This window comes from Neofelis nebulosa, chromosome 4, assembly GCF_028018385.1.
Source record: "Neofelis nebulosa isolate mNeoNeb1 chromosome 4, mNeoNeb1.pri, whole genome shotgun sequence".
NCBI classification, from domain to species: domain Eukaryota; kingdom Metazoa; phylum Chordata; class Mammalia; order Carnivora; family Felidae; genus Neofelis; species Neofelis nebulosa.
The window spans coordinates 120,783,071-120,795,916 of record NC_080785.1 but is presented as its reverse complement, the minus strand read 5'-3'; the positions used below and the strand labels follow the sequence as shown (position 1 = coordinate 120,795,916).

The 12,846-nt window shown below is 37.5% G+C and overlaps 1 protein-coding gene across 4 annotated transcripts in view; it reads left to right on the top strand.

Moving 5' to 3' along the window:
• GRM7 (glutamate metabotropic receptor 7) overlaps positions 1-12,846 on the top strand; it is an 898,633-nt gene that overhangs the window by 453,182 nt on the left and 432,605 nt on the right. For all 4 annotated transcript variants that reach the window (XM_058726145.1, XM_058726142.1, XM_058726143.1 and 1 more), the window contains exon 4: positions 6,479-6,633. In XM_058726145.1, the coding sequence (XP_058582128.1) occupies positions 6,479-6,633 (155 nt within the window). The remainder of the gene's footprint in view (positions 1-6,478; positions 6,634-12,846) is intronic.

Here is a 12,846-nt window from a genome sequence, read left to right as displayed (position 1 = left end):
GAGGTATTTTGCAACTAATGACCACTGTGTCACCTTGGGAAGCCTCCCCACTGTCACTCACCCCCCATCCTGCTTCCCAATTTCTGAGGCCTCAGTTCTCCCATCAATAAAATGAAAATCCTTTTAAGCTCTTTTTCTGTTTATCCAGCCTCGTCCCACCTTTCTAGTCTTATTTCATTCCCTGCTCCTTCATGTTTTGTGTTTCCTCACTCCCTGGTCTTGGTGTGTTCCCTTCTACCCGCCTAGAATGTTTTTTTTTCCTTCCTCAGTTTTTCATTCCAGTGCCATATTTAGTGTGGCTTTCTGAGGGAAGATGTCTCTGAACGATGCACCTTTCGCAAATTCTTCATAATTTATGTCACTAATGTTATTTTGCATCGCTTGATCATTTGTTTAGTGTCCATCTTCTCCACTAGTCTGTAAGCACTGTAGAGGCAGAGGTGATACCTCTTTGGACTTCCTTCTGTACTTCAGTCCCTCTCATGGTGTTTGGCAGATAGTAAATGCTCAAGAAATGGTACCAAATAAATGAATGAGTGAACTCACTATGCTAATGCACACTATTTATTAATTTAAAGATAAGCTTCTCTATGTGAACTTCACAATGCTTTAAAACGTGGTCCTAATTTAACATTTAGACCTCATCCCCACTCATCCACTTCTATCCCCAAAATGCATGGCTCTGGTCCTCTAGCAGTTCTAATTGCTTCTCCCCATGGTGTTTTGTTTTGTCTTCTTTCTTTCTTTCTTTCTTTCTTTCTTTCTTTCTTTCTTTCTTTCATGGTGTTTTTTGTTTCTCTCCTTCTCTACCTGTTGAAATTGTCCATTTTTAAAGTCTGTCTCAAATATGCCCTTCTCCATGAAACTATTTCTGGCCATCCCTTAAATGTATTACTTCTCTCCTTACAAAGTTCTAATATGTTGCTCCTAGGCCATTTTCTTCTACACTTTGTATGGTAGTTACTTGAAAGATTTTGTTTTCATAATATTACTCTTTTGTTTTATTTTTGCTTATTTCTCTCATCTCTATTTATCTCTTTCTTAATTGTCTCATAAATCTTTTTCATACATTATTTTACACATTTTCAAAGTATGTAATATATTGATGAGGTGTGGCTTTGTGTTTATTTCTAAATACATAGTATATGTCATGCAAAATTCATCATGATACTCTTGACTTGTAGGTAATGTGTGGTTTTAATTTGGGCTGTAAAAATGCATACAATCCACTCAATAATTATGCTCGTTCTTTTTGTTATGGGGTTTGTGTGCTGAATATTATTGTATACTGTGATCCATAGCAGTGATAGCAGAAATAGTTCTCGAGCGCAGTAATAAAATTTAAGTGCATTTATGTTTCTTCTAAAACATGATCTCAAATATACTAATGTCTGAAGAGTACTGTTAACTCACAATATTATGTTATTTCTTTTTTCAGAAGATTTACACTGTTAATGGGAAATTTTGAGATTTCTTAGAACATTAACTTCAAATACTTTGTTAGAGAATAGCAGTGAGAAGATAGTAATATCTAGATTTTAAAGCTAAGACAAATGCTCAGTAAGTCAAGGCCACTAATAATTTGATTTTAGACAATAGTGGATCCTTTTTCTGAAACACTTTTTTTTCTGATTATAAAAGTAATACATAACTATTGTACATCCAGTGAAAAACATGGTAAAGTTTTTTGCTGTTGTTGCTCTTTATTAAAAGGAATCTTTAAGTTTACTTTGCCCTGATTATCTAGAAAAGATTAAAGTTAGAGAAACTAATCACAAGCAATGATTTTAAATAATCTCTATAAAACGTGAAATCCCAATAATCAGAGATAGAATAAAATTCTGGTTTAATGTTTACCATCACTTGTTCCCAAACATACAGATTTTCCCCAAAAGAATTTCTCACTTTTTATCTTCCACTGTTTGTAATTCACATTTCACTTTTAACCATAAGTATTTTTAAATAGTTTACTCTTAGTTATCTTAATAAATAAGCTCACAGTTTTACATTTGTATTAAAGTGAACATCTACTTTTTGCATTTTTTTAGTTTTGTCTTTTCTTCCTTGTTTTACTTGGCTTCTGCCCACCTTTGCATTTGCACTGTCTTCAACCTCAGCAACACCTTCTCAGTGGACTGTTAGGTTAACAATATGTTTTTAACAGTATCCTTATTTTTCTGTGCTCTCAGATGACCCTGTACTTCTAACTATGTATATATATGCATACACTGGCAAAGTTTAGCCAGCTTTTATTATATATGACTTGAATAACCTATTGCAGTTTTTATTCATTGATTTTTCTTTTTTTAAAAAGTGCTTGTGGAAAGCTAATTATATTCACTTTTTTTTCTAATGAAGCATATTCTTAATTACTTTTTAATCCATCCTTTGGATGCACTCTTGTTTGTTTAGACAGTCCCCTATTGTTCTACCTTTAGGTTGTCTGCAGTAACGAACATACATTTTTGACAGTGTATTTGACATTTCCTTTGCATAGATTAGTAGAAATAGTATCTCTAGGTCAAGAGTACAAATGATTGATTGTGTTTATTTTTATTAAAATGAAAAACACCTATAAAAATTAAAATATAAGTGAAACACTTTGATACAAACATCAATGTCCAGTCCCTTCAGACTCTTTGGTTAAGCTCTTTTTGAGCAGTTATTTTAATTCTTTCAGCTATTTCTTCCTGTCTTATCTGCATAATGTGCCAATAACACAATTTTGGAATTATTAAATTTGAATACTATCTATTAATTCCTCTTATGTTAGGTAGAATTTGGCTCACTTGTACCCTCCCTATTCTCTCAACGTTATCCTATAAGATTTTCATTTAACAGAAACGAGTACGTGCTTTATTATGATTATATAAATATCATATACCACAGCATCAGATCTTTTTTCTATGATATGATTTTTTTGGGTAAAAGGTTTAGTTTTTCAAAATATTCGTATGATGATTTTTTACTTGCTTTTTCTTACTAATGTCCTATGTCTCACATCTGTTTCCATATATTCATGTGAAAGATAATCCATGAGTTCCATTTTTTTTTTCCTGGACACTTACCTTCTCAAATATCCATCTTCCTGTTTTATTCTGGACCAATCTATATCATGGTAAGAAATTTTTCCCTGTCACTCATTTATGTTTATGGTTTCTTTCCTCATTTTGCTGGAGCATGCTCTTCAAAACTTTCTAGTAAAGGCTAAATTCAAGGAAAACATTTTGTGTTGCATGCCTAAAAAATGTTCTCATTCTCCATATTTACTTAGTAGTTGGAACGGTTAGGCATAGCTTCATGTTTGTTTTTTTGTTTGTTTGTTTAAGTGTTTATTTATTTTTAAGAGCATGCAAGCTGGGGAGAGGCAGAGACAGGGGGACAGAGGATCTGAAGCAGGCTCTGAAGTGGGCTCAGAGCTGACAGTCTTGACAGCAGTAAGCTCGATGTGGGGCTCAAACTCATGAACCCCAAGATCATGATCTGAGCTAAAGTTGGAATCTCAGCTGTCCAAGCCATCCAGGTGCCTTCAGACTTATTTTTAATTACATGATACCAGGCGCATAAATGATTTTCAGCCAATAGCTATGGTGGCTAATGAGTTGTAGGACTTGTAACTTGCAGGGAGTTTGGGGTTCTAATTTTGGGTGGAAAAGTCTGTAAGTTCTAGTGGACATATATGCTAATTCTGTTAGTACTGGGATTCTTTGTGTGTTAAATATTAGAATTCCAGATTATAAAATTTTTTGTTCTCAGAATTTGGAAGGCATTGCTCCACTATCCATCATCTTTTGTTTGCTTGTTTTTTTTTTTTGTTTGATTGTTTTTGCTATTAAGGGGTTGGTGATACTCTGCTTCTTATTTTTCTCCCTGTGTCCTGATCTTCTTTTGGAAGCTTTTAGGATATTTTAATTTTTTTCCCCAGAAATCTTAAATTGTGTGACATGCTTGATTTTTCCCCATTATTTTGCTGAGTGAATCTTTTAAATTTGGAAATTCATATTATCAATTTCTTGGTCTCTTCTTCATTAAAAATATATTGTTACAAAATTCACTCTGTTGTCCCTGTATATTTGTTCTGGAAGTTTTATTAGCTGAATATATGTGTCCCTAGATTCATTCTTTAAGACTCTTATATTTTCTGAAATGTGTTCTACCTTTTTGTTGTTTTGCTTTCTGGATAATTTTCTTCACTCTTTTTTTTTCTCTTCTAACATATTTCATATTTTAATAACTAAGAGCTATTTCCCATTGTTTGTTTCTATTTTCTATGTTATCTCGTTCTTGATTACAGAAGATATGATAATTCTTATTTAAATATATTTGTTTTTGTTCATTTCTATATGTTTCTCTGCCCCACTATACATCAGTTTCCTTTTTTTGTTAACTTATTTGGTTTCTAGTTTACATTGGAAATTTTCTGCAACTATGGGTGATTTCTGGAAGTTCCCATTTGAGAGAAAGACCAAAGAGTTCTTGATACATGGGCAGTGCATATCACCTAAAAGGGCTCTGAGTGGTCTGGTCAGACATCCAAGTTGCCATTCCATTAGAGGGTCTCTCTATGGCAGTATATAGAATTATTCTTCTAGGGTGGTCCAGATTTTTTGAGAAAAGCTGTTTTCTCCCAGGGGAGACACTCTCTTAGTTTTCTGCATTCTGTAGGCAGAAGTGTGTCGCGACCGGCGCGACAAACACCGAGGTCAGGGTCCTGAGGGTAGGGGAATGCAAGAAAAAGAGAGAAGAGAAAGTTTGGGAACAGGAGGGTCCCCTGGGCTGATGGCCCAAGTGACGGCTTTATTGTTGCTGTACACAATCTTTTATATCCAGACTCTTATGGGTCAGGCCATTCTAAGAATAAACAGGTTTCACATAATCGCTGCCAACCAAAACATTTAGTTCTGTGTTTCTTGTGCATTTTCTAGATGGGTCACAACAAGACCTTGTTGATAAGATTGCTAGCAAAACACAATTCCCATGTTTGTTTCTATCTGACTCGGGGTAGAAAAAGGGAGGTAGCATTACTGCCAACACCTGCAGACCACAGGCTTCAGGAACTAACTTTCTCAGCCTTGACAAGGCTTTCGTATGCCCTTGAAAGTGGGGGAATGGGAGGGGGAACCACCGGGTTGGCTTGAGTCAACAGGGAATGTTGCTCAACCCGGTCTCAGCCTGGCGCCTGGCCGGCCTCCCACATGAATGGGAGGGGGAACCACCGGGTTAGCTTGAATCAACGGGAAACATTGCTCGACCGGTCTCAGCCTGGCACCGGGGCCCGGCCCCCCACAGAAGTGTAAATTTCTTACAGAGTCTTACCATTTTAATACTTAGTGATAAATTTAACTTATAATTAACAGGTTTAATTCACCATTTCTCATTCATAACTTTCTGGTATTTGGATGTTTACAATATCAGAACCTATACCTTATAGTTTTAATAGAAAATTACCATTCCATTTTCTGCCAAGAAGAAAAAGAATTTGGCCATGTACCTATGTGACACTTGGTACCTCCAAGTCTTGAGAAACAAACAAATCATTTCTCCTGTGGTATGACCCACCAGAGGACTCTTAGTTGTAGCTTCCTCTGTTCTACAAATGCAATCACCTTATCCACCTCTTCTTTCTTCCAAAAATATATTATAATAACTGTACCATGAATGATTATTTTTCATTTTGTTTTATTTGCTTTGTTGCCCTTGTTATATATATATAAATTTTAAATGTTTATTTTTGAGAGAGATACAGAGACACAGCACAAGCAGGGGAGGGGCAGAGAGAGAGAGAGAGGGAGACACAGAATCCGAAACAGACTCAGGCTCTGAGCTTTCAGCACAGAGCCCGACACGGGGCTTGGACTCAGGAATGGTGAGATCATGACCTGAGCTGAGACACTTAACTGACTGAGCCACTCAAGTGCCCCATTTATATAGCATTTTTATTTATAAAACTGGGCTGTAAAATTTTCAAGCATGGCATACTTGTTCATTTTAATGAATAATTTAAGACCCTTAATTTAGATTGACATGGTGCTTTCCAGAAATTATATAGACCACCAGCAGTGAATGCAAACTCTCATTTCTCCAGCCCCTTGCCCAGATTCACAAAACAAAACAAATCTTTTGGTCAACATGAGAAGCAAGTGTGATATCTTACCCTATTTTACGTTTCCTTCCTTTCTAATGTATGTGAATATGTATCTCCAGCTTACGGGTTATTTATATTTCTCCTTTTGTCATTTGTCTTTTACTGTTTCTTGCCTATTTTCTTCAAGCTGTTATGATCATTTTTCTTAGTAGTTTATAAAATTTCTTTATATATGCAGGGATATAAATCCTTTGACATACTTCTTTTTTGCCATTGATTACTTACTTTTTGAGAACTGGTAGCTTGCTTTCCTTCTGCTTGATTCCTAATTGATATATATACGTTCAGCAGCTGTTCCTTATCATTAATATAACTTTTCCTGTTTTTTCATAGGCAGATCCTTGCAGCAGCCAAAAGAGCTGACCAAGTAGGCCATTTTCTTTGGGTGGGATCAGACAGCTGGGGTTCCAAAATAAACCCACTGCACCAGCATGAAGATATTGCAGAAGGAGCCATCACCATCCAGCCCAAGCGAGCAACAGTTGAAGGTATGGGTTTTAACCATTGTAAAATATGATAAGAGACTGGTTTGTGCCATGCAGGATGGCTCAGTCAGGTGTCTTTTTGAAGGTTTGGTGTTTTTACATAATGTGTGCAGTGTAATTTCAAACTTGTAGCCATGAAATGCACATTAGGCCATATATCTGGTCTGTGCTTTTCATTGATAGTCCTCTTTTGAAGAGATCATGTGTTTTTATAATATCAAAATTCTCACTTTTTTTTATTATGGCACCAGAGCTTTCTGAGAGAAGAGCATCACCATTAATAAGTGAAATAATGACATAATCCAAGTGTACATAAGGGAACTGCATTTTTCTGAAAGAATATTTTCCCTTTGCAATGTATCCATTACTTCTACAGAAGAATAACTCTGGGGATTCTTTTCTTTGTTACTTCGTGGAGTGTCTTCCAGCCCCCAGGATCTCACTGCACACCACCTCTCTCAGGCACCAACATCACCTTGCCTTCATCGGTCTCTTTTGTTCTCACTCTCTTTCTCTTGCCTTCCTAAATCATTGCCTCTTTCTTTTCCTTTGCCTTCCTTGCTGCTACAAAGAGTCTTCAAGAGGAAGAAGGAGGAGAGGGTGTTTATTGGTATCCTTCTGATCTAACAGAAGTTGCTGATTACAATTTATGTTCTCCTTTAATTTGAAAAGAAAAGTCTTCTTTTGAAAAGAAGATACTGTGAAGAAAAGGAACTCCTCCACTGGTATCCTGCTTTGTGTTTCTTTTCTGATGGACCATGTCTCTAAAGATTCCCTAAAACATGCTTGCTTTGCACATTAAAAAAGCCTCTATCCTCTCACTCAAAAAGGGATCAAATGGGCGCCTGGGTGGCGCAGTCGGTTAAGCGTCCGACTTCAGCCAGGTCACGATCTCGCGGTCTGTGAGTTCGAGCCCCGCATCAGGCTCTGGGCTGATGGCTCGGAGCCTGGAGCCTGTTTCCGATTCTGTGTCTCCCTCTCTCTCTGCCCCTCCCCCGTTCATGCTCTGTCTCTCTCTGTCCCAAAAGTAAATAAAAAACGTTGGAAAAAAAAAAAAAATTTAAAAAAAAAAAAAAAAAAAAAAAAAAAAAAAAGGGATCAAATATTTGCATTTCTTTCTATTCTGTCTCCACTCCAGTATAATTAATTATTCTCCCCAGAAGCCTGCATGGTCTATGGAGACCTTTATAAACAAGCCAGGTTGTGGTTCAGTCACTGTTGCCTTTCTGTGTTATCTGGGGGAGATAAAGATCCCATGAGTCACCCATGTGTTCATTGGGAGGCTTTGAATTCATTTCATTCCCCAGTACGTGTCCTGAGAAGATTGCTTATCTTACAACACAGACCAATGCATTTGCAGATGGGTTGCAAAAATAAAAGATAACATTTTAACTATCTCTACTCCTTTTTACTAAAAATTTTGAGTATCCACCATATGTCTTGCTCTGTTCTGAGAGTTGAAAACAAGATGAGGACAAAATCCTTACTTTCAAGGCATACAGAGCTGAGAGAAGGTGTCAAAAATAGCCATTGACTGGGTAACATGAGAAACACTGTAAATGCAATATGGAATCGATACCACAGGGTACAAAGGAGATACTGTGGAAGTTTCTCTGAGTGGTGGTGTTGCAGTTGGGGATACTCCTGAGAGGAGCTAAAGTCATGACTTGAAATGTATCAAGCAGGTGAGGCGAAGAACACCATCCACCCCCAACCCAGGGACAGAAACAGAAGAGTGAAGGAGCAGGGCATGCTGCGATAACAGTAAATAATTCATTCTACAGCACAACCCTGAAATCCTGAAATCCTTATGGTTCTTTAAAAACGTTCCCACTTACAGGGCATTGGGACAAGTCTTTTCTCTCCTAGAGTTCTAGTCACTGCACTATTGGCCTAATTAACTCCTAATTCTGTCCTTTAGGACTTTGCTCAGACATTAATTTTCCTTGGAAGCTACATGTGACCATTCCATCTCAGCCAGGTTTGGGTTAGACACCCTTTCTGTTGCTTCTGCGGCGTCCTTCATGACCCCTACCATTGTAGCATCTCTTTACTTGTCTCTGTCTAGAAACATATCTGTTATGTATGCCCTGCATTGTGCCCCCAGCACTAGTACCCCTTGGCCTGCATATGGCAGATACTCAACCACATTTTTAAGTGTTTGGATGCTGAGATGGGTGGAGGAATCACAGACCACCTGACATCCTGCCATAAAATATGGCAGGGAAACAGGGCAGAGTTGGATAATGAAGGGTCTTGAAATTATGCTAAGGAAAGTGTTCTTTATTCTGAAAGTCTGGGCAGTGTCTGGAAAGTAGAATGTGATCAAAGGTGGTTAGAATGTTCACTCAGGTGATGTTATAGAGAAGTGAAGTGTAAGAGTCAGGTGAGAATGAAAGCAAGCAAGGAATGAGTGAGGTCCTTTCTTCCTTGGCTGTAGATGCCGCATGACATGGATGCCTATACTCCATGGTTACTAGCTCCAGTTTCATGATATTTATGGAAATTATTAAGTATCTTGAAGTTTTTATAAATTCTTGAAAAAAAATTTCCTGCTGTGTATTTAGGGATACACAAAGTTCTCTTTTTTGGGTGGGGAGAGGGGTGATATGCAAAGCTCTTAAATCAAACACAAAACAACATCCTAGATCTGGAAAAAACATATCTATATCTACATTTGTATCTATATCAATATCTATATCTATGTCATTTATATCTATATCTCTCTTTTGGGGAGGGGTTGTTCCAAACAATGAATTGAGAGAGAGAGATTGTTAACATTGGAACACGATAGGGCAGCAACTCTTTATACAAAACTCTCTGCTCCTAACCAGATAAAAATGAGGATTTTCTCTCTCTCTCTCTCTCTCTCTCTCTCTCTCTCTCTCTCTCTTGGCTGGTGTGTGTGGCTTATGTCTTGCCATATTGTCTATGTGCATTGCTACATAGAACAGACTAGATTTGCTCACTTAGGAGATGAGACATCAAGATTGTCGCTGTGCATTTATAGTGACACACTCCTAAAGAAGTGCAAAAAGAAATGCATTTGCTTGCACTAAGGTTTGTAAAGCAAGCTATGAAATATCCCAAATGAAACTAATAAAATGGAGAATATTCTGTATCAGCAAATAAGTTTTCCTCTCCTGTCTAATGTTTCTTTTTTCTTTTTGATAAATATCCCATATTGATTTCTACTGTCGTGGAACATCCTCCAAATATTTATAATACTCCTATATCCCTGTATCTTTGTGTTTTGTAATGTTGTATGTACAAATCCAAACAGGAAAAAGGCAATCAATAATCAACATGTTTCTTTTCTTTAGATTTATATTTTGAACATGTTCAGCAAAGATCTGAATTTTTGGCTGGTCTTTTCTCAATCTGCATGAATAATTAACAATAAATTGCTTTAGGCAAAATTGCTAGCAAGCACGTGGCCTCTTTGAGAGTAGTGCTCATCTTCTTTTATCTTCTATCTGTATTTATTCTCCATTTATAGAAGAAAGGGCTTCTGTGTTTGCTAGCCAAGTGTGTTGTTCTTCCCCCTTTCAATTTGATGTTGATAGGAATTGTGCCCGGGAAAGGTCGGCCATGGCCCTGATCGCTGCCCAACACTCACAGGATATCTGGAGAACGTCTCCACAACTTGGCAGCTCTCCTCCAGCTCCTGAGCCAAAACACTTCTGTAATTTTCAGTGTCTCTGAATTGTCTGATGAGCCAAGGGATCTCTGGCATTTTCCTCTTTTCTGTTGCCCCATTAACTAGGATTTTCTGTCATCCTTTCCAGTCCCCAACAAGTCCTCAGAGCAAAAAATGTCCATGTTGCTTTCAACTCTTTGCCCTACAAAGTGCTCTGCTTCTCTGAGAATAGGCTGTCCAAGGCAGCCTCTAATTATAGTCAACAGGGATTGTAGACCAGTATCTTTTCATCTCTGCTATAATCATTAACATTAGGGAGCTAGTGTAATGAAGGGTGGATTTTCAAAGCTAACTATAATGGCTCTGACTATTGGTGATGTTTTCAAATGTGTCTGTGGAACAGCTTGGTTCCTGAATTAAATCTGCAATCTATGTAGGAGAGACAAAAAATGCTCTGGACCTGGCATAAAAAGTTGGTTATTTCATGCTTTTTTAATTCAAGACTGAAATGAATTCTTTATTTTTCCTAAAACTGGAGATCAAAGCTATGAAGAGCTAAACTAAAATATTTCTGGCTCCAATTTAGATGTGTCCTACTTTAGCCTTCCTTGATTACCTAGAATGTTCCACACATATCACAAGGTTTTGTAGGTGAATGGCAGAAAATGACAAGAAAGAAAACATTGCCTTAAACCACAGTGCTATTTCTGAGCAATGCATATGCCTTTTAGAGCTATAACTGGTTTAATAAGAGAGCAATGAGAGTTTTGCATGTTCAGTGTCATGACAATTGGTTTATTGAATCTTTTATAAATACTGGTAAACTCTAGCAGGGTATCAGGCACCAACCTAAACAGTGAGATATAGCAAGTGACAGTCTAGACCAGGTCCTTGCTCTCATTAGTTGCCTACTTAATTTAGAAGTGACAGGTGATTTAAAAAAGTATAAACAAGAAAATATCATATTAGAATAATTTTACATTTTCCCCCTAAACCAGCTTGCAAATTATGGAGATACAAAGGAGGAAGAGAGACCAGGACACAATACAGGTCCAAACAAAGATTGGGAGAATGTGGGTGCAGGTCGGTGGCTCAAGCCTCTGTAGCCTACTCTAGATTCCTGGCTCATATCCATAACAGATTCTTTCAGTGCTTAAAATCCACCAAAGTTTCCCATTTCCCTATTTCTTACTTCTCTGGAAAATAACTTTTTCTTCAAGACAGATCAAATCATTAGTATTTTCAAAAGACTTCCTGCTTTTCTCAGAGTTAGTCTACCCTGCAAAAGCAAACTCATTGCTCCCAAGTCTAAAATGTACTACATGCCCCCTTTCCTGAGAGCACCAAACACACCAGGCTCACCTGTGGCACTTATAACTAGAATATGAATCTTAAGGGCAGTGCCTACCGCTCATGGCTTTCTTGAGATTATCCATCTTGCACCTCTTGCGTTCTTTGTATGTCTTGCCTTTTTTTCAAGTTTGGAGAGACTATCTGGGCAGCACTGGCCCTGTGGCTTAATTAGGTGACTTGCTGGAATGTTCCAAATACACAAGGGAAGCCTCAGCCCTGACTCCTCAGAAAGTAGGAAGGCACAGGTAAGGCTGTTTGTCTTAGACACTCCGTGGGCACTTCCTTTCTGAACTGTACTGTTTCTACTCATAGAACAGACAGAGAGAGACGGTGAGCAGATGACGGGTGTGACAAGAATGGGCATGTGAAGAAAAACACCATCTCATTTTTTATCTTGTGTTGTTTAAATTAGACATTGTTGGCCTTGAGCAAGTGGTAAGAAATGTAAACAGAGAAATCTCAATTGAAAGTAACTAAGGAGAGCTGAGAACAATTCACTTTATGTGTATAAAGTCCCAGGTTTTGGGCCATGCGTTTTCCTGTCTCATAGGATAGACGCTTTCTTTTCCTTTACTTTTCTTTTTTTTTTTTTTTTTAGGAAGATTTTTCTTTTTTTCTTTTTTTTTATTTATTTAAATTTTTAGTTAACATACAGCCCAATATTGGCTTCAGAAGGAGAATTGAGTGATTCATCACTTACATACAACACCCAGTGCTCATCACAACAATGCCCTTCTTAACATCCACCATCCATTTAGCCCATCTCCCACCCACTTCCCTCCATCAACCCTCTATTTGTTCTCTACTGTTAAGAGTCTCTTGTTTCCCTCCCTTCTATTCCCCCCTTCCCATATGTTCATGTTTTGTTTCTTAAATTATACATATGAGTGAAATAATATAGTATTTGTCTTTCTCTGATTGACTTATCTCACTTAGCACAATACATTGTAGCTGCATCCACATCATAGCAAATGGCAAGATTTTATTCTTTTTTGATGGCTGAGTAATATTCCTGTGTGTGTGTGTGTGTGTGTGTGTGTTTGTGTCAAACTACCAAAACTGAAACAGAAAGAGAAAATTTGAACAGATTCATAATCAGCAAAGAAATTGAATCAGTAATCAGAAATCTCCCAAGATACAAGAGTCTTGGGCCAGATGGCTTCCCAGAGGATACATGCTTTCTTAATGGGCTTTGCTTAACTGACCACCAATCATTTCCTAAC